At 50.0% G+C, this 20,041-nt stretch overlaps 2 protein-coding genes and 4 non-coding genes across 9 annotated transcripts; 1 reads left to right on the forward strand and 5 right to left on the reverse strand.

The window, feature by feature from the left end:
- Positions 1-1,488: 1,488 nt before the first annotated feature.
- On the reverse strand, positions 1,489-1,561 carry TRNAK-CUU (transfer RNA lysine (anticodon CUU)). Its single transcript has one exon. It is a non-coding gene; the product is annotated as a tRNA-Lys (tRNA).
- A 393-nt stretch (positions 1,562-1,954) lies between these two features.
- Positions 1,955-2,027, reverse strand: TRNAV-CAC (transfer RNA valine (anticodon CAC)). Its single transcript has one exon. It is a non-coding gene; the product is annotated as a tRNA-Val (tRNA).
- Positions 2,028-3,881: 1,854 nt separating this feature from the next.
- TRIM41 (tripartite motif containing 41) lies at positions 3,882-13,770 on the forward strand. Of its 4 annotated transcripts, none has more exons than XM_068536616.1 (6): positions 3,882-4,999; positions 8,751-8,846; positions 10,562-10,825; positions 11,379-11,401; positions 11,599-11,726; positions 12,154-13,770. In XM_068536616.1, exons 1-6 carry the CDS (start codon positions 4,190-4,192, stop codon positions 12,756-12,758), a joined length of 1,926 nt encoding a protein of 641 aa, XP_068392717.1. In that variant the 5' UTR covers positions 3,882-4,189; the 3' UTR covers positions 12,759-13,770. The 4 variants fall into 4 exon arrangements, with proteins under 4 accessions (XP_068392717.1, XP_068392718.1, XP_068392719.1 ...); XM_068536617.1 differs by having other exon boundaries at positions 10,595-10,825; XM_068536618.1 differs by having other exon boundaries at positions 12,123-12,317.
- Positions 13,771-14,374: 604 nt separating this feature from the next.
- RACK1 (receptor for activated C kinase 1) lies at positions 14,375-18,893 on the reverse strand. Its single transcript, XM_068536627.1, has 8 exons — positions 18,644-18,893; positions 17,459-17,630; positions 16,776-16,923; positions 16,432-16,527; positions 15,904-16,014; positions 15,327-15,467; positions 14,847-14,957; positions 14,375-14,485 (listed from the first exon to the last, which is right to left on the reverse strand). Exons 1-8 carry the CDS (start codon positions 18,750-18,752, stop codon positions 14,420-14,422), a joined length of 954 nt encoding a protein of 317 aa, XP_068392728.1. The 5' UTR covers positions 18,753-18,893; the 3' UTR covers positions 14,375-14,419.
- On the reverse strand, positions 17,088-17,166 carry LOC137760340 (small nucleolar RNA SNORD96 family). Its single transcript, XR_011073295.1, has one exon. It is a non-coding gene; the product is annotated as a small nucleolar RNA SNORD96 family (small nucleolar RNA).
- On the reverse strand, positions 18,313-18,380 carry LOC137760350 (small nucleolar RNA SNORD95). The gene has a single exon (XR_011073304.1). It is a non-coding gene; the product is annotated as a small nucleolar RNA SNORD95 (small nucleolar RNA).
- Positions 18,894-20,041: the final 1,148 nt, after the last annotated feature.

Below are 20,041 nucleotides of genomic sequence, written 5' to 3' on the forward strand. Positions count from 1 at the left end.
AGCTTGTCCACTTAGGCTTTCTCTCTCTCTTTTTTTTTTTTTAAACATCTTTATGGGAGTATAATTGCTTTACAATGGTGTGTTAGTTTCTGCTTTATAACAAAGTGAATCAGCTATACATATACATATATCCCCATATCTCCTTCCTCTTGCATCTCCCTCCCAACCTCCCTAACCCACCCCTGTAGATGGACACAAAGCACCGAGCTGATCTCCCTGTGCTATGCGGCTGCTTCCTACTAGCTATTTTACATTTGGTAGTGTATATATGTCCATGCCACTCTCTCACTTTGTTCCAGCTTACCCTTCCTCCTCCCCGTGTCCTCATGTCCATTCTCTACGTCTGCATCTTTATTCCTGTCGCGCACTTCGGCTTTCTCTTAATGAAAAAGCCAGAATCTTTTAGGAATGTTTTCCAGTCCCACTAAGGGTGGTAAAAAATAACCCTGAAACCACTTTGCAAACGAATCCACAAGCATTTGTGCAAGACGAAATGCCAAAGTTCGAACTTTTCTAACACCGTCTTGTTTAGACCCAAACGTTCCAAGAAAAGACCATAATAACACTAACTCCCCAGGGACGCGTGAGGTAGGCCTGTACTAGCAACTCTGCCTATTTTACCAACTCTGCCCAATTCCTGTCCACACTACTCTCAGAGGGTGTCATGCTAAATCCTCCCTAACGCTCCCTTTTGATACACTTCTGAGACTGAAGGTGGTCCTATCCTTCGCTTAGCAAGTTTAATAAACCAGCTTTATATAATCGACAGACTTCTCTCGTGGTCTGGTATGTATGTGGGGAGACTTCTACAGACGGAAAATAGAAAATGGGCTGAATTTGCAGGACTAAGGAACAATAAATGGAAAAGAATGAATTCAAGTGAAGTTAAGGAAGAATTTCGTGACAAGACCGGTAAACTGAAGATGTTCATGTTAGGGTGTTCCAAGAAAGGACATTTTAACGTTCCTTTGTGTGTGTGGGGAATGTGGAGGCTGGGATGTGTGGGGCAACATTTCACAAAAGATCGACTCAATATTGAGCATAAAGAGAGTATACTGAACATGAGGGTCTCGGACATCGAAACAGGGCGGCGGCGGTGAGAGCGCAGAATACTAACCTCTAAATCACCTGGTAAGGTGGTCGCTAATCAGGGGGCCCTGGGGTCCTACCGCAGCTTCCAGGGGCCACTCGGTGCCCTCCCTCCCAGGGCAGCTTGCCCGGCACACGCGGGCGGGTCGTCTCGTAAACAGAGGGCGCCTAATACATGTTGAGCGCTGATAGGCGGATTTCAGTAAGCGGAATGTGGTCTGAGGAACAGGCCCCTAGGAATTTGTCCGCCGGCAGTCACCCTTCACTCTCCCTTTTAGGGCAGCGATAGGCCTTAGAGCTGGGTGCACTCCATCTCGAGTGCGGGTCTTGGTCTGGAGAATACCTTGCTGCCCTTGCATCAAAAGCTCTTTTATTATCCTAATTTCCAAAACGATGTAGCGCCCAACGTGGGGCTCGAACCCACGACCCTGAGATTAAGAGTCTCATGCTCTACCGACTGAGCTAGCCGGGCAACTACGCAGAGGTACTTTTTTCTGTCCCAAGGGACCAAGATCCACAAGCAAGGATGCAGACACACTGCTAAGCAACCGCAGAAGTATTATGGAGCGCCAACTGTGCGCCTGGCTCTGCCCTAATGACTAGGGCCGAGGGGTCCGAAGTCTACGCCCCCTCGACACGGAAGAGGTGGCCGTGCAGGCTTCCGGGGGGAAGAGCAAAGAGATTAGCTGAGGTAACGAGACCCGAATTTACGTTGGAGCACTTATGGAGAATATAGACCGCTACGGTACCGCCTCACGGCCAGTCTCCGAGAAACAGAAATAGAGGTAAACACACACACTTGTCCTTCATGTGACAGCCTTCATTCTCCGGGATGCGGGAGAGACGGTGACTAGGACCAAAAAGTTGTTTCCGCCCGGTTTCGAACCGGGGACCTTTCGCGTGTGAGGCGAACGTGATAACCACTACACTACGGAAACACCCACAGCGACAGTGTGACTGATTATACTCTGAAATCTACACGTGGCCGGAACTGGCGGGGTTGAGAAACGCCACAAATCCAGAGGAACAAGGGGCTCCCATCACGGGCCGGCTGAACCGTGTTCAGGTCTTGTGGCCCCATTTCTCTGCCACAGTAGCGCTCGCAGCTCCCGGCACGGCCTAGTACAGTTCACACACGAGGATTCGTGGTTTTGGCGCGTTCGGACCACCACTTTAGAAAGCACGTCCATTTGGAGCTTCCCCAAGAGGCGGGAAGGGCCTCGAGATCAGGGTCAATTCTGCGTGCCCAGCCCTGGCATCGCGCAGCGTCCGACACTCGCTGGGGATTCTGTACACGGATATAGGTCCTGTAACTTTCCCCGCAGTTTTTTTTTTTAATTTTTAATTAAGCGAGATATATATATATTTTAAAGCATCAAGTATTATTTCTATTGCACAAATAATCTATTTGGCAGAGTTGCTCTGAGTACCACAGCAGTATCTTTACTGATACCGTTCTACATGCCCCCTAGGATTCTCTCAAGTAAAATCAATTCCGAAAACCCAGTCTGAGTCCCTGCTCTTAGACTGCGACTCCACGAAGACAGACCTCGAGGTATTCTGGGCGTGGAGCACGCGTGGTGCACAGCTCAGAAAGTGTTAAATGAATCGACAGCACTTGGGGGGAAAAAAAACACTTTTTTTTTTCTTTAAGGCAACACATTGACATGGTTCAAAATTCAAAAGACACACAACGACACGTACGGAAAAGTGTCCTTCCTATCCTGGATCCTCAGACTTCCCAGAGAAACTAGTATTCTTCCAGAGATAGACGACGACGATGATAATAATGGGTAGCTAAACCTTGTATCTCACTTACCATGTGCTAAGCAACATTCTAATAGCTTTGCATTACATTAATTTCACTAAACCCTCTGAGGTAGGAACAACTGCCCTTACTTTATGAGTAAACACAAGACTATAAAGCTATTACATACATTTAACATCCTATTCCCCCCCCCCATTTTTTACAGATATACTCTACACACTATTCAGCACCTTGCTTTTTTCACTTCAGAATACTGTACATTTTGAAGAGGATTCCCTTTTTATATCTAAAGCGTTCCACTGTGTGAATGTGCATGTCATGATTTGCAACCGTTCCTTTACTGATGGCAATTAGGAAAGTTCATCCAAACGATGCGATAGTGACCGACGGCAGTTTCTAAAATGGGTGTGGAAATGCCAACTACAGAGGGGAGGAGGAGGGGGAGGGTCTCCGGTCCCACCTCCACCGCACTTCTACAGGCCCCGCCCCCTAGTCTCGGAGGGACGCTCAGAGCCCTCAAACAACAAAGTCCTTCGCCTAGAAGGGCCGGAAGTACTTCAGGGCGCTCACCAACCGCCGCCCCTCCGCTTCCGGAATCGGCAGTGCGGAGTCCCTGCTGCAGTTCTCCGTGTCCGGTCGGTAGGATGGCGCCGGGCCGATACGGTCATAGCACCGAGAGCAGACGGGCGCCAAGCCCTTCCACCGTCCCCCGAAGTTTATCCCCAGTGGCGGGCGATGGGGGAGGCCGGGCTTTCTGTTTCGTCTGCGTTCCCTGCTCCCTCGCATCACAGAGGCTTGCGCCTCTGTCTTTCTAGGTCTCCCGCCCTGTTCCCGAGTGCCTGTTAGAGCGTCTTCTCACCGTTTCCTGTCACCAGGGGCCCGGGGCGGGTAAGGGTCGGGAGAGGGGTAGAAAGGGATGTAGCGTGAGCGCGGATGGAACTCGCGAGCTTGGGTGGCTCGCAGCACCGGAAGTGTTGGGGGGACGGAAATGAGGGGGCGGAGCCAGGAAGTGAGGAGGGGCGGGGGTTTATGAGGAGGCCAAGGTAGCTTTGGGGTAGATTTGCACTCAGGGCCACCTGAGGGACTTGGCGGTAGCGCTCAGCTGTGTCCCCTCCCCTCTCAGGGACACGGTTGTCGTCTGGGAGTAGGGAACTCTGTGCGGAGGGGTGGGTTGTCGGGAGGACATTTCTCTCGCTGCGCTTGAGGCAAGGTGTGGAGAGGCAGGGCTGGGGGTGGGGCTGGGTCGTCAGGGCGTCTGAGAGTGAAGACCCCCCCGCCCCCCACCCCCCACCCCCCCCAACGCCCGTCTACACTGGCTGACTGGACACTAAGATGGCTGCCGTTGCCATGGCACCCAACCCTGTGCAGACCCTTCAGGAGGAGGCGGTGTGCGCCATCTGCCTCGATTACTTCACGGACCCTGTGTCCATCGGCTGCGGGCACAACTTCTGCCGAGTGTGTGTAACCCAACTGTGGGGAGGGGAGGATGAAGAGGACAGGGATGAGTTAGACCGGGAGGAAGAGGAGGAGGACGGAGAGGAGGAGGAAGTGGACGCTGTGGGGGCCAGTGGGGGGTGGGACACCCCAATGCGGGATGAAGACTATGAGGGCGACATGGAGGAGGAACTTGAGGAGGAAGAGGAGGGTGTGTTCTGGACCAGTGGCATGGGCGGGTCCAACTGGGAAAACATGGACTACGTGTGGGAGGAGGAGGACGAGGAGGAAGACCTGGACTACTACTTGGGGAACGTGGAGGGGGACCTGAGGGGGGAGGATGAGGAGGATGATGAGGAAGTGCTGGAGGAGGACGAGGAAGAGGAGCTAGATCCCGTCACCCCACTGCCCCCGCCTCCAGCCCCTCGGAGGTGCTTCACCTGCCCCCAGTGCCGCAAGAGCTTTCCCAGGCGGAGCTTCCGCCCCAACCTGCAGCTGGCCAACATGGTCCAGGTGATTCGGCAGATGCACCCAACCCCTGGTCGAGGGAGCCGTGGGAACGAGCAGGGCATTTGTCCCAAACACCAAGAAGCCCTGAAGCTCTTTTGCGAGGTGGATGAAGAAGCCATCTGTGTGGTGTGCCGAGAATCCAGGAGCCACAAACAGCACAGCGTGGTGCCATTGGAGGAGGTGGTGCAGGAGTACAAGGTGAGAGAAGTAGAAGATGGGAGTTTAGTGGGGGTGGAGAAGAAGTAAGAGGAGCTGGGAAAAGGAAACATGTCTTCCCCCCCCCCCCCCCACTCGAAGAACCTCATGTACTGTTGAGCTGATTCGCCTTACCTAAGCACTTACTGGCACCAGGATGGGTTAGAGTGAGAAGGATCCTGGACACAGATAAAGTAGACACAGTGAAGGAGACCAGGGAAGACTGGCTTCCTCAAAGGAGATCTGGCAAAATTGGTGATGCCATAGCTCTGGGCTTTGTCTTCTGGGGAAAAGCCACTGCTCTTTTACACTCCCACTGTCCCTAAGTAATAGGAATGCAAGTGACAAGCCCCTAGGGCTTTACTACCAGTCTCATTTAACTCTGGGTGACTCTTAAATGTATCCTTGACTAAAACCCCTAGAAATGGAAAGAACGTGGGGCTCAAATAAGAAGGGGCTTTGAGGAGCAGGAATGTAGTATTGACTACTCGTATCACACCCATATGCTGCTCACTTGCTTTCTCAGGGGTTCCCCACCCACTCCAAGATACAGCTTGGTTCTCTCCTTGCATCTGCATCATTCTGGTGTAGTGGCCAGGGCTTCTTACCTTTCCTGGGAATTCAGAAAAAAGGGAGAGGTTTTTAAGTCAGAAGACCTGGCTTTTAGTCTCTGAATGTCTTTGAACTTTAATTTCTTAGTATGTACCCCAGCACTGTACTAAGCACTTTTCATGGACTGTCTCATTTAAAACTCAGAACAACCCTGTGAGTTTGATATGGTTTGTATTTCTGTTTTACAGATTGGGAAACAGAGAGATTTAAGTAATACACACAGGGCCACACAGCTACTAGTGACTGATGGACTTGGTTATGACCACCCCCCGTCCTGGCCTATACTGTTAACAGCATCACCGCCGTTTGGATGTCTGTTGTTTGTTTGACTTTTCTGACATGTGACTTTTCTTCTTGGAGTCTGATTCTAGTTTAGTTAATATCTTGCCTCCTACTTCTGATCCTGGTTCTTTGGACACAGATAAAGGAGATTTGTGTGTGAGACAACCAGTAGAAATAACATTATTTAGCAAAGGCCCAGATGGGTTTGTAGCAGTGGAACCAGGAGGAGAGGGTAGCTTCTTCTATGTAGTCTGCACAGAGCTTTTTGTTGTATGACTTGTGTTTTCACACCTTCCCCTGATTCCTACCGTAACGTTATTTAGGTATTATTATCATTACCCCAGTTTTAGAGTGAGCTGTCTAGAGCTTCTCAGCTGTGAGTGATACAGACAGCTAACACAGACCTACACCCCTCATGACAAGTAACTATTCCTTGCACACAGTGATTGTCAAACGTTGCTGATTGTCCCAATTATTAGTGGAGGTTTTCAGAAGTACAGTGCGCCCTACCGTTAGAGATTCTGAATCAGTGACAGGGAGAATATCTTTAGAAAGCCCAAGCTAGTATGGGAATCACTAAACTGGTAATACCGCCTGCCTTTTAGGCCCTACATTATTAGGGGAGATTGTGAGCTCCTTCTGTCCTTCCATTTTGTATCCCCTCAGTTTCTAGTTAATTGTACTCGTCACACAATGTGCAGTCACTTTGTTAACTGGATCCCAGGGCGGAATATCCATGGGCATTCCACCCCTTCTCCACCTTCCCCTTGCAGAACTCTTCTGAAGAGCTTCTGAAACTGGATTTTAATTTGTGTTAGCCATAGCTGTTGAATGCCAGGCCAGTAGAGCTGTGCAATTTGGAGAGGCCACATAGACACAAATAATCTGATCAGCAAATGCAAATACGTAAGTTTTATTATATCAAACTAGTTTGAGTGACTCCCTTTCTAACTTACAGGATATTTTACAGGCAGGTAGTTTCTTTTCAGATATGTACACTAACTAGCATTAGCTTGGCACAGTGTTGTTTTGTAGAGATATTTCCTTATTGAATAGGTAATAATGCACAAATGATGTATAAATAAAGCTTCAAAAAAGTTAAACGTTCTTGAAACTTTCTCTTAAATGGCACTCTATTTGGATTTGTGTGTATGAATTTTTTGTCAACAATTTAGGAAAAATATTAAATGAGAAGTTTATGCATCATGAATTCTGACTTAATAGAGTTGAAATTATTGTGGAGAAAAGTAGACAGTAATAGCAAAAGGCAAAATTTTGTGTAGTTTATGTTATTTTTATGTTATGGATTGATTGTAATTTTATTATGATTTTTTTCTTCGACCAGTTAACCTGTGCAACAACTACCTTTTGTGCTCTGGGACACTCACCTCTTTAGATCAAGGGTCATTATCAGGCTGTCGTTGGCAGCTTAGGCTTGGGTAGGGAATTCTAGATAACATTTAGTACTGATCTTTTGCTCCATGCCAGACACTGTGCTAAGCATAGTGTCTGTGAGGTAGATTCTGTTATTCCCAGTTCCCTTTTTGAGATGAGGAAACCGGAAGCATGCCTTGCCTCGGGCTGCATTCAGGTTCAGATCAGAGTCTAGGCTTGAGCTCTTCTATGCTGTATTACCCCTCAAGGAAAAAGGAGGGAGAAAGGCAGAAGAAGTAGATGGCATAAAAAAGGAAAGAGCACAAAAGTCGGGCTTACCTCATCCATTCCAGTCTAACAGCCCTTTAAAGCAAAAGATTCTGCTACAGATGATTAGAACACAGAGCTCAAGAGCATATTTGCTGAGAGAGTTAAAACTTTAGGAGGAGAGGGTATTTGTTTTCCATTTAGCAAGTAACTGAGTAGGAGAGAAAGCCAGTGGACAGAGAGAAGCATAGAAATTACAGTAAGTAAAGCAGGGTTCCTGCTGCCATGAGCCTGTGTGTCCTGGGGGCAGCACACTTGTAAATGATTGCAGTGCAGGGGAGTATTGTAAAGGTGTATTCATGTTCCTTGGGATCACAGAGGAAGTTGGGGACCATCAGGGGCATGGTCAGGTAGCTGGGTTTTAAAGGAAGAATGCCTTGGGCTAAGTGTAGAAGGGCAGTCCCAGGCAGAGGGAACAGCATGGATAAAGGTATGGAATTATGCTCAGGAAAAGACAAGTTTTATGTGACTAAAACTAAGAATCTATGTTGAGGGGGTGTAGGAGGGGAGGTGTAGGAGGGGAGGCTAGAAATGAAGGAGCAATGAGAGCCTCATATTTTGCAAGTCATGGAGAACTGTTGAAAGATTTTTAGCACAGGCGTAAAATCATCAGAGAAGTATTTAGAGGTGAAAATTACGAGGAAGATTGCTTATGAGGGAGAAGGGACTATAGGTAGGAACATTCATATGGAAGGACTTTGTGTGGTGAGGGGCTCAAGCCAGGTTTACTCCAACTCTGAGTGTGGGGCTATGTAGTCATCAGGATCCTACCTTTGTTTTTAATTTTAATTTTAATTTTTTTACTTTTTGGCTGCGCTGCACGGTATGCGGGATCTTAGTTCCCTGAGCAGGGATCGAACCCTCGCTCCCTGCAGTGGAAGTGTGGAGTCTTAACTGCTGGACCGCCTGGGAAGTCCCAGGATCCTACCTTCAGAGCACACCCAGGGCTTTGTACATGAGAGCAGGTGGAGGGTTGGAGGCCTTTGTCATCATCTGAAGAGAAGAAAGGGGAGGAAGGGAGTGTGCTGCTCCTTTGATACCTGTGATGGTGATCAGGCTTTGAGCCCCAACCCAAAATGGGAGAATGGGGTATGTGGGCTCTGAGAGCAGGTGCCTCTCGCATCCCAGGCCTCTTATCTTCCTTTCCCCGTTTCCTTAGGCCAAACTGCAGGGGCATGTGGAACCACTGAGGAAGCACTTGGAGGCTGTGCAGAAGATGAAGGCCAAGGAGGAGAGGCGGGTGACAGAGTTGAAGGTGAGTGAATGTCCCTGACAGGGCTCTGTGGTCAGAGCAGGGAAGATGGGCTCTCACAAGGGGTGACTAGATCCGCTGAAGAGGGGCAGCCGAGGCCTGGGGGAGAGAGGTAGACACCTTCCCAGGGTTGTGAGGAGAGAGGGGCCTTAGTGGATCAAGAGGCATGTTTGTTCCTAGGTTCCAAAATGGAGTGAAACAGGTTTAGCTGGAAGAGGGTTGGTGCCTGGCCCAAGGCTGCAGAGCAGGTTTACCACCCGACACCTAACCCAAGAACTGCTGCCCCATACTGCTGTGCCCACCGCACAGGGCAGAAGAGGCGAGGGCAAGGCAAAATTCAGATACCAGCTGTCAGAGAAGCTCCAGGTTCCAGGATAGATGGCAAATGGTGGGCAAAGCAGCCCTGAGCATGAGGGGAGGAATGTTAGCACTGCAGAGACCTAATATCTTCTAGTCCGGTGTTTCTCAGCCTTTTTTTTAATTATTGCTCACCCCTCCCTAAGGAGTATTTTTAGATATTTCCCCCCTAATTCCCACCCCTTACCTCTGCCTCTTTTTGTAAGGCCGGGAGGCACTGGAACGGCCCGGCACTGAGCTTTGGAGACCAAGCCAGGGCATCCTTTCTGTCTGTCCTCTTCCCGCATCCCTCCAATGCCTGCCACCCTGACAGGGTGGCTGAGCCTTGCCACTTCCCAGGGCCCGTGCTCATTCATTGCCACCTACACATTAGGGACTCTGTTGCTGGCAATTGCTAGGCACTGAGTGGTGAAATCTGAGTCTGGGAGTTGGGGAGTTATCTTGCTTCTAGCCAGCTGCCCAAGTTGAGACTTTTGGGCTCCTGGAGTGCAGAGGTGTCAGGATCTGAGTTTCACTGGGACAGAGAGTAAAACTGACTATTTCCTTCACCCACTTGGCCAGCCAGGACTTTCCTCCCCACTCTGGCCTGTTACTCTTTTTCCTAAGAATGTCTCCAGCTTATATCTGGGCGAAAAGCGTGCCCATCATCTGGGGTTGTCCACCTCAGGCAGAAGGGGTGGGAACGGGCAGAGGTTTTCTCTCATTACATATCGAAGTTACCTACATAATAATATCCTTGATTTTGCCTCTTGGCCCATAAAGTGTAAAATATTATCTGACCCTTTACAGAAAAAGTTTGCTGACTCCTGATCTAGAAGGATTGGGTGACTTTCCCAAGGTCATTAGTGGTATAGCCAGGACCCTAATTTCATATCTTGATTCCTGAATTTTTTATTCATTTCAAAAACTTCTTACCAGCACCTACTCTGTGGTCGGCACTTTGCCAGGGTCCGAGGACCCTGTGGCAACAGCGCTTACAGAGAAGTGGGTGAAGACAATGTTAAAAGATACTCCACTGTAAATACAACATTTCAAATTGAGATATATGCCATGAGGAGATACAATGATATTTATGAGGGTGGTCCTGATTTAGATCTGGAAGAGAGATACTTCTCTTAGGAACGTTTAAGCTTAGACCTGAAGAACGGGTCAAGTTAGGTAGCCAGGGTGGAGATAAGTGTTGCAGGCAGTGGTTGGTGAGTTTGGGACCAGTGTGCCAGGAGCATGGAAGTGGTGCCTGCTAAAGCCAGCAGATGGGGAAGGGGACAGGGCCCTTTTTCCATTCAGAATGTAGGGCTCCTTTGCCTTGGATTGAGGGGCAACAGTTGCAAAATTGGAGGTTTATGTTTCTGTGTGTTGAGGTGGTATCCACCATCCCCTTTGCATCATCCCAGAGCCAGATGAAGTCAGAGCTGGCAGCTGTGGCCTCAGAATTTGGGCGGCTGACACGGTTTCTGGCCGAAGAGCAGGCAGGGCTAGAGCGGCGCCTCCGAGAGATGCACGAAGCTCAGCTGGGGCGCGCGGGAGCAGCGGCCAGCCGCCTCTCCGAGCAGGCTGCCCAGCTGAGCCGCCTGCTGGCTGAGGCCCAGGAGCGGAGCCAGCAGGGGGGCCTGCGGCTGCTCCAGGTGAGCAATGGCCCCTTCCCTGTCCACCCTCCAGAACCCTGTGTCTGCTCTGTCAGGCGGTGCTTACCAAACACCTGTCCAGAGCTGCCTCTCCTCTCATTGGGAGGAACCCACAATGATTTAACCTGAAGACCAAAAGGTTTTTGAGGCTGCAGAGTAGTTGATGCCAAATGTGGTGTGTGTGTTGATTATACGCAATGAAAAGAACGAAGATTCAGTTCGTAGAAGGAGGGTTTTAACGAGTTGAGGAAAGAATTTTTGACAGCGACATCCTGAAAAACATGACCAAGTCGTATTGTGAAAATTCTTTTACTGGGGTTGAAAATTCTGTTGGGCTCACAGCAGGATGAGTTAAATTAGGCATACGGAGGCATAGGGGTGGTTGAGATGGATGCATGTTTATTGAGGGCCTTGTGTCCTTTTTCTCACTCCCTTGTTCAAGTTCAGTTCTTTCTCTGGCTGGAATCAGATGGGGAGAAGGGAGCCATCCCTGTGCAGCTGACTCTCTCTTTGTCTCTTTCTCCCTCTCCCCCTTTTTGTTTGTTATTCCCAGGACATCAAGGAGACTTTCAATAGGTGTGTTCCCACCCTTTATCCTCTGTGACCCAGTGGCATCTGGTTCCCCATCCCTGCCTCTCTTGGATATCCTGCTCCTCTCCTTCCTTCCCCAGGACCCGAGTTTCTGCCTCCTGGACCCTCTCCTTCCCCTCAGCTTCTGCTCTTCCCTCTGGGAATACCATGGTCCCACCCCCTGCCCGGTCCCCTTCCTCCAGGTGTGAAGAGGTACAGCTGCAGCCCCCGGAGGTCTGGTCCCCTGACCCGTGTCAACCCCATAGCCATGACTTCCTGACAGACGCCATCGTGAGGAAAATGAGCCGGATGTTCTGTCAGGCTGCCCGAGGTAGGGAGGTCATGTGTTTGACCTTCCTTTGCCTTTTTCTTCACATACCTGAGATTGGGTTCTGAGGGAAGTTGGGCCCTGGGGGAATAGTGGGTGCTGAGATGGAGCAGGATACAGGCAGGCCAAATAGCGGGGGGCTTCAAGCCAAGAGTAGCTTTTGTCCTAGCTCAGGTAGGTGTTGGGGAATAAGAGCTGGGGCCAGAGGGAAAACCTTTCTGGTGTCCTGAAAACAGAGTGGGGAAATAAGGGGAGCCCCTAGGAACTTGAGCCTGGACTCTAGGTTGGGGTGGGGAGCTGAGGACAGCTGGATGGTGGGGAGGGAGAGAGGTGAAGGGAAGGGCAGCAGGAAAAGGCCAAACCTTGGAGTTAGCTGCTAATGGGGAACAGTCGTTCCAGCCTTGGCGTATTTGTCCTCCCTCCTCCCAAGTGGACCTGACGCTGGACCCTGACACGGCTCACCCGGCCCTGATGCTGTCCCCTGACCGCCGGGGGGTCCGCCTGGCAGAGCGGCGGCAGGAGGTTGCTGACCATTCCAAGCGCTTCTCTGCAGACTGCTGCGTGCTGGGGGCCCAGGGCTTCCGCTCTGGCCGGCACTACTGGGAGGTAGAGGTGGGCGGGCGGCGGGGCTGGGCAGTGGGTGCTGCCCGTGAATCAACCCATCATAAGGAGAAGGTGGGCTCTGGGGGGTCCTCTGTGGGCAGCGGTGATGCCAGCTCCTCCTCTCGCCATCACCACCGCCGCCGCCGGCTCCACCTACCCCAGCAGCCCCTGCTCCAGCGGGAAGTGTGGTGTGTGGGCACCAATGGCAAACGCTACCAGGCACAGAGCTCAACGGAGCAGACACTGCTGAGCCCAAGTGAGAAACCAAGGCGCTTTGGTGTGTACCTGGACTATGAGGCCGGGCGCCTGGGCTTCTACAATGCAGAGACTCTGGCTCACGTGCACACCTTTTCGGCTGCCTTCTTGGGCGAGCGTGTCTTCCCTTTCTTCCGGGTGCTCTCCAAGGGTACCCGTATCAAGCTCTGCCCTTGATCAACCTGCCACCCGCAGGGGCCCCTCTGGTTAGCACTGGGGGGGCGGGTGGAGGTGGAAAGCAGCCCATAAGTTTGGGAGCTCAAAGCCTCCTCTGTTAACTGCTTCGTGCTCCTCCTTGACCCCAGGCCCCTGCTTCTCCCTCTAGGAGCCTAATGAACTCCCCTAGCCTCCAGCTCAGTCTTCTCACCTACTCTTGTCTGTCCAGCAGGTCTGCATGGGTCCCTGATGAGAACAGCTGCCTGGTCTTCCCTCCCTTCCTCTGCCCAGGGATCTGAGTTTTTGAGTAGGGGATGAGGGGAGATTGTAATCTCATTATAAACTTCCCTTTCCCCATCCCTGTTCAACTTTCATGTCAGTTCTGAGACTGGAGGATTTGGGCAAGACTCATGACAGCCCTCATTCCAATTCCATTTTCTGATGCAAATTTTAGCTAAGGGATTTGGAATCTTTTTTGGGGGAGGCAGGCTGGGAAAAGGGTAGACCTGGATAATAAACAGTCTACTCTCTGGGGGAAGTAGGAAGGATTCTAATTTTCCTTCCATCCCCAATTTCTACCTCCATGGACTGGCCAGGATTTAGCTTCAGTGAGAGATCTGGAATAGTCGACATGATCGAAACTACATAAATCACATCACCCAATAAATTATTCCTCCCCACCCCTTCCTTTTTCCCAGCACTTAATCTAGGAGCAAAGCTCCTCCCCTCCCCAAACCCTCAGGTCTTTTCACTGCCAGGCTCCTTTCCCTTTTGTTCAGTGGAGTTCCTTTTGTCAGGTTTCCAGCCTCTCTTCTTGTGCTTAGTTCCCTCCATTTGGTGAGCCCTGGAGGGGAGCCTGGGGACAGGGATTTGAATCCCTGGGAGGAGAGCCTTGGGCAGAATCTATTTTTCTAGTAACCCTTTGCCTTCTGTCACTTATCAGCTTTTGTCCTCTGCTTTGATGGCTGAGGTCAATTTATGCTCCTGGGGGAAAGGGAAGATGGGTTGTGTTGCGGAAATAAAAAGTTTATTTGCTGCTTTTGTGGAGTCCACTCCTTTAGAAAAGTATAAAGTAAGGAGATGCCCCCTAATGGAGGACAGATTATATCTAGTTGAAGTCCCACTAAATTGAAGTCAAAGAAAAGACTCATTGCCACTATGAGTTGGAGGATATACGTAAGAGACCTCAATATGCTGCACATTTGTCATTTAGCTGCCACTTGAGGAAAAGCCATCTCTGTGATTGTATTAACACCTCCAGACCATCCCACACTATTTTAAATCTTCAATTATGGAAGGAGTGAAAAGGAGTCATTACGCAGCAGCTCTTCTGGTGAGTTGCCTTGCCTTAAAGCAGGGGTCCCCAACCTCTGGTGAGTGGCGGGCAAGTAAGGAAGCTTTGGTCTGCTGCTCCCCATTGCTCACATCACCGCCCAAATCACCAACCTCTCCCCAAACCCTGGTCCCTGGAAAAAGTGTCTTCCATGAAACAAGTCCCTGCTGTCAAAAAGGTTGGGGAGCGCTGCCTTACAGGATTAAAACAAGAAAAGCGAAACCTTTTTAACGAGAGCCCCAATCTGATGCAGACTGCACAAACCTGATGAGTTTCAGGAAGTTTTCAGAGAAGACACTCACTATAAAAGAAAACCAGTTTTTTTAATTTTTAAAGCTCTCCCATGTTTTTAGCGGGTGCCAATGGTCACCTGCCACACTCGCACCAGGTTGTCTGTGTAGCCAGCAAACAGAGTCTGCAAGGGAGAAATGACAGGTTAAGTCAGAGCCATGGAATTCTACAGTCCTGCTAGTGCAACAAAGATGGCCCTTCTTTTTAATCACCCACTATTCACGGGTGATTATGTATTCCTAGAGGAAGCAACAGCTGGCAGTAAGCACTCACAGGTTTGTAAAATGGCCAGGTTAATCAAGGTCTTAATTGAAGACACGTAACCACTGCCCCCATGGACCACAATCTTCCTACTGACGCTGTGTCAGTAAAATGACAATAAGCAATCATTTTACTTATGTCAAAGACACTGGTTTTGTAAATGGCTGACGAGCAGAAAGTGAGAAAGGTTAAAAGCTGAATCACCTGAGGACAGACCCACTTACCTGGCCATCAGCAGACCAGGCCAGAGAGGTACACTGAGGCGGCTCTGCCTTGCTGCTGGTACTGATAACTTCTTGCTTCAATTCATCTACAATGATTTTGCCCTCCAAGTCCTGGGGAAGGGGTAAAACCAGGGTGAGGACACTCAACACTTCAGTGCCACTCTCAAAAGCCTCTTTCATCTGTAATTCAGTAATTCTCAAAAGAGAATGATTTTTTTGCCCCCTTGGGGACAGTTGCTGAGGCTGAGTAAATTGCTACACTTGGTCATCCTTCTTTTTTAGTAGGCAAAGATCTCCCACCACTGCAAATCCCAATCCCAAGAAGCTTTACTCATTCTTCTCAGGTATCCACTGGCAGTGTGATGGTTCAGTTGTTCAGGAAGTTCAAATCCCACCAGTGAGCCAAATGACACATTGGGAAATAACATTGCCGGGGCTTGCAGAGCCAGGTATCTGGCCTCAACTGCAGCCCACACTCACCCAGATCTTGATGCTAGGGCCCGTAGCAGCACAGAGCCAGTAGCGGTTGGGACTGAAGCACAGGGCATTGATGATGTCCCCACCATCTAGCGTGTAAAGGTGCTTGCCTTCATTGAGGTCCCACAACATGGCCTGGCCATCCTGGGTGGACAAGGAACGAGTCAGGGCAATGTGACTTCTTCCGGATGTTAATCCCACCCACCTTGTCTCAAGATTCTGCTTTAATTCTTAACTGCTTATCACAGTACCCTGACCTCCCAAAAGCCAATTTCTCAAGTATCAACATTTATCTCTGTATGCTTTTCCTTTAATACATGACACCTCACTAACCCTATCAAGAGTCTCTGACAACTTCAAAATGCATCACTATAAGCTCCCAAATCACAGGATCCTAATCTCAGCAGCAGCTTTAAGAAACCAGCTTCACAGAAAACGATCACTTTTAAAGGGTATACCGTATCTACATCATTTTCAGAATGTTCTTCAGAAACATTTACTCTTAAATTGCTATTGCATTATCTTAGGTATTCTAAGTCACTGTCCCCCACTGAGTAGGAGACTCCTGGCCTCTGAATACCTTGCCTCCAGAAGCACAGAGGGATCCATCTGGAGAGACGGTCACAGTGTTCAGGTAGCCTGTGTGGCCAATGTGATTGGTCTTCAGCTTACAGTTTGCCAAGTTCCATACCTGAAATTGTGGGTCACAGGTGAAGAACCTGGCCTGGGGATCCATCAGGGTCAAGAGGGCTCAGCTCAAAAAGGCATGGCACTGTGCTTAAAAGTATTCCTAGATAGGATAGCCAATTTCCAGTCTATCAGTAACAAAAAAAGGTCAAAGAATCTGTCTTGGCCACGTAAGGACAATGAGGATTGAAACTGGAGAAAAAAAAAAAAAAAAAAAGCTTTCTGTGTTGCCATCTTACAGGGGACTCTGGGTTCCCAATTAGCTACTTCAGACCAAATGTCAAAATTTAATGGCCTGTAATGAGAAAATATCAAGAAGGAAATGGTCAGTTGAGGAACAAAGCTTTCAGAGTGACCAACTGGGAGGCAGTGGGAACACATTCTGGTTGGTAAAGGCCTTACACCCTGGGTCCAAGCTCACCTTGACCAGCTTGTCCCAGCCACAGGAGACAATAATGGGATTGCTGCTGTTGGGCGAGAAGCGGACACAAGACACCCATTCTGAGTGGCTCTCATCCTGCAAAGGATGGAAAGGAAATGAGAAACTGTCTTGTCCCATGAAACTCTAGACCCCCACCCCTCCCCTCAGTTACATGGGATGTATGTTGACAGTCTTGTATTCATACCTTCAGAACCCAAACCTTTAAGATTGACAGAACCCCTTTAGGTTCCAGATGAGGCTTGAAATCACCGTATAAAGGCACCATGAAGAAAGGTGGGAGAAAAGTGTTCAACATGTGCTCCCTACACGTGCCTTCACTTTACCTGGACAGTATATTTGCACACACCCAGAGTATTCCATAGCTTGATGGTTTTATCTCGGGAGCCAGAGACAATCTGTCGGTTGTCAGAAGAGAAGGCCACACTCAGCACATCCTTGGTATGGCCTACAAATCGGCGCGTGGTAGTGCCCCTGAGAGGAAGGACGTGGTTACTCTCTAGACCCACTTTGCAAACATTCTTACACAGTTAGACTGTTTCCCTGGCCTGGTTCCTCTCCCAGTGGAGTGGCATCACTCACACAACCCTGGACATGGCTTTGATAACAGCAGGCCCTTGGCCGAGAATATGCCAGAGAATCCCTTCAGAATTGCAGGACATGTCCTCACTCCCATGTGGGGATTGGCTGACAATGTCACCTCTCATCACCAGGATCCTCCGTTATGCCTGACCATCCAAAGACTGAGCTACCAGCACACAACACGGTCAAACTTTGCCTACTCCCAAGTGCAATATCTGATAAAACTGCTCAACCAGACCACTCCTCAGCAATTCTGTATAACATTAAAAACAAGGAGGGTGGCCAAGCAACCACAACTATCTTCTCCAGGTATTCTCTGCCTTATAGTTCCCACAATGAACCCAATCACCCCTGGGAAACCACTTCCAGATATTATCTACCTCATTTCTACCCAGCTTTCCCCCAGTGCCCCAGAGCAGCTACTTGCGTTGTGAGATCCCAGAGGCGAAGGGTTCCATCCCAGGAGCCTGAGAGGGCAAACTGGCCATCTGAGGAGATGACCACGTCACTAACAAAGTGGGAGTGACCCCGAAGAGCACGCTGTGGGATACCGTAGTTGGTCTCATCTCTGGTCAGCTTCCACATGATGATGGTCTTGTCTAAGGGCAGGTAAAACAGAAAAGAAAACCCAGTGAGAAACCCCACAGCCCACCCTCTAACCTACTGGATAATGCCTCAAGGTGACTGGTGGGCTCACAAGATAAATTAAGGGCATTTAGGGGGTAGGGGAACTACAGGCTATGAGTGCAGTTACTAGCCAAATCCAAGTGACTCTATTCAAGAGTCAAGTAGAGCTAACTGGTACCCTGAGAATTTAACTCAGGTGTGTGAAACTTTACCAGGTTATGGATGCCCCTTTTGGAGATTCAGACCAATACAACATCTATTTTAAGTATTTTCTGAGGTCTAATGCATGAACACAGCAGCCTGGGTGTGGGAAGACTAGCTGTGGGCCTCCAGAGACTACTGCTGAGGGCTGCAAGAAGTGCTGGAATTAGGAGTCACTTTAGGCGCTACAGGACTGCATGCTTTCCCTGCAACGTGTTCCACTCAACAAGCTTTCCTAGTAAGTGCCAGACAAGATCCTAGCCTTAGATGGTCCATTTTTAAATAGCGTGGGCGCAAACGCCAAGGCACAAGAAGTCTCCAAACGCAACCAGGTACACAGTGAATAAGAAAAACCCAGAGCAGAATGGGCAGACGCGGGTTAGCCGTTGAGACTGGTGTCACGAGGTTCTCCGTGGAGTCCCCCCACTTCCCACCGAGTAGACGGCCGGGCGGCAGCTCAGAAACAGCCTCTGGGTTTCAGCATGGGCACTCAGATGGCATGTTGGGATCATCACCGCGCCGCCCGACCCGTAGGCTCCTGGGCACACAGCCACACACGCGGGTTAGTGGGCCAGAGATTTTAAAAAAGCCCCCAAACCGTGCAACCCTCCCGGCAGCCATCCGTGTTTCGGAGTCTGCAAAGTGGGGACGCCTCACGGGTTTGGCCGTGCTGACACCTAGGCACGGGTCAACTCACACCCCACCTCGCGGCCCACGGGCCCAGTCATGCGACGCGCGCAACGCCCCCTACCCCTCAATCCTCTACCTGGCACCTCAGCCGTACCTCGAGAGGCGGACAGTATCATGTCCGGGAACTGGGGAGTGGTAGCGATCTGGGTCACCCAGCCGTTGTGGCCCTTGAGGGTGCCACGAAGGGTCATCTGTTCAGTCATGACGGCGGCGGGTGCGGGTGTCGCCGCAGCGACAAGGATGGAACTGGATGGCTCGGAGAGACGACCCACACACACGCGTTCCCACCGCGGCCCTGCGGAGAAAAAGAGCGAGCAGCTCCGAGCCGGAACCGGAAATATCCGCCCTCTCGAGCAAAATGGCGCCCTCCTATAATTCACTTCTGCTCAGGATGGTGGCGCCGTGTAGTGCACGGTGGGATGTAAAATAATAAGACCTCATGGTCTCCGCCGCGCAACATAATTTGGCAACACCTTACAAATACATTCCGAAACCAACACGCCCGAATATTTAAAAAAGGCTCCTCACGGTTGGGGCATGAGGTCTAAGAAGCGGAAGAAAGTGCACGCCCCATTCCCGTAAGGATCGCCTAGCGTCTTCACTGTCCCTACGTGGCTCAGCGTGAACCCCGCCCTTTCCGCTTGGTGGCTTGGAGGGCAACGGAGAGGGAGCGTAATTTCGTGGGCGCAACTGTGAGTAACGGTGGGCAATGTGAAAAATACGGTATTAAATTTTAAAAATAAACTGTGCTCAGGTGAACTATTAAACCCTAACAGATTTCCTTGCGCGCGGGGTGGGGGGGCAACTCGTCCCTCAAGAGATTGATGCTCTGATGGTTTTGGTTGAGGAACTCCATGCCCGGAAAGACTTAGTCCACCCAGGACTAAGGCAGGAATGGGTCACGGAGCGGAAAACCGGGGATGAAGGAAAAATCAGTCTGTGGGCTTCTGGACAGTAGCCCGCTCCCGCCTAGGCAGAAACTGAAAGGCCCCAAGAGGAGGGACCTCTGGGTTCTGACTTCTGGGTACTCAGGCCAAACCACTCACAGAAAGGTGAGGGGTTTGCGGGTCCAGGCGTGCTCAAGTATTTCATTCCTGTTTGTAACATGTATTAACTTTATTTTCTCATCTGTGAAATGAGATTGGGAATAATAGTACCTACCTCACATGGTGTGGAGAGTAAATGGGTTAAGATAGGTAAAACGCCCAGGAAAATGCCTGGCAGAGTAAATGCACGCAACTTAGTGAGCACCTCTTGGGTACCAGACCCTATTTTAGGTCTTGGGAATACAGCTGTGAACAAGATAAAACGTACCTGTTTCTTTGTTGTTTTTTGAGTTTACATCCGATGGGATGGGGAGAAGAGAGCTCGAGGGGGAGATTTTAACAACGACAGGAAGATGTGGGAGAAAGCCCTGAGAATTTATGGTGGGGATAATGTTCCAATTGGAGGGAAGAGTCGGTGCAAAAGTACAGAGCTGGAGCGTTGGAGG

This window comes from Eschrichtius robustus, chromosome 2, assembly GCF_028021215.1.
Source record: "Eschrichtius robustus isolate mEscRob2 chromosome 2, mEscRob2.pri, whole genome shotgun sequence".
NCBI lineage: Eukaryota > Metazoa > Chordata > Mammalia > Artiodactyla > Eschrichtiidae > Eschrichtius > Eschrichtius robustus.

Bases quoted from the DNA above. Each gene is read 5' to 3' on its own strand.
- RACK1 (XM_068536627.1), bottom strand. From the start codon at position 18,752: ATGACTGAACAGATGACCCTTCGTGGCACCCTCAAGGGCCACAACGGC. The intron at 17,631-18,643 runs GTACGGCTGAGG...ACCTGCCCTTAG, and splicing joins GATACTGTCCGCCTCTCGAG to ACAAGACCATCATCATGTGG. The intron at 16,924-17,458 runs GCAAGTAGCTGC...CCTTCCTCTCAG, and splicing joins CGCCTCTGGGATCTCACAAC to GGGCACTACCACGCGCCGAT.
- TRIM41 (XM_068536616.1), top strand. From the start codon at position 4,190: ATGGCTGCCGTTGCCATGGCACCCAACCCTGTGCAGACCCTTCAGGAG. The intron at 8,847-10,561 runs GTGAGTGAATGT...CTGTGTGTTGAG, and splicing joins GGCGGGTGACAGAGTTGAAG to GTGGTATCCACCATCCCCTT. The intron at 11,402-11,598 runs GTGTGTTCCCAC...CCCTTCCTCCAG, and splicing joins ATCAAGGAGACTTTCAATAG to GTGTGAAGAGGTACAGCTGC.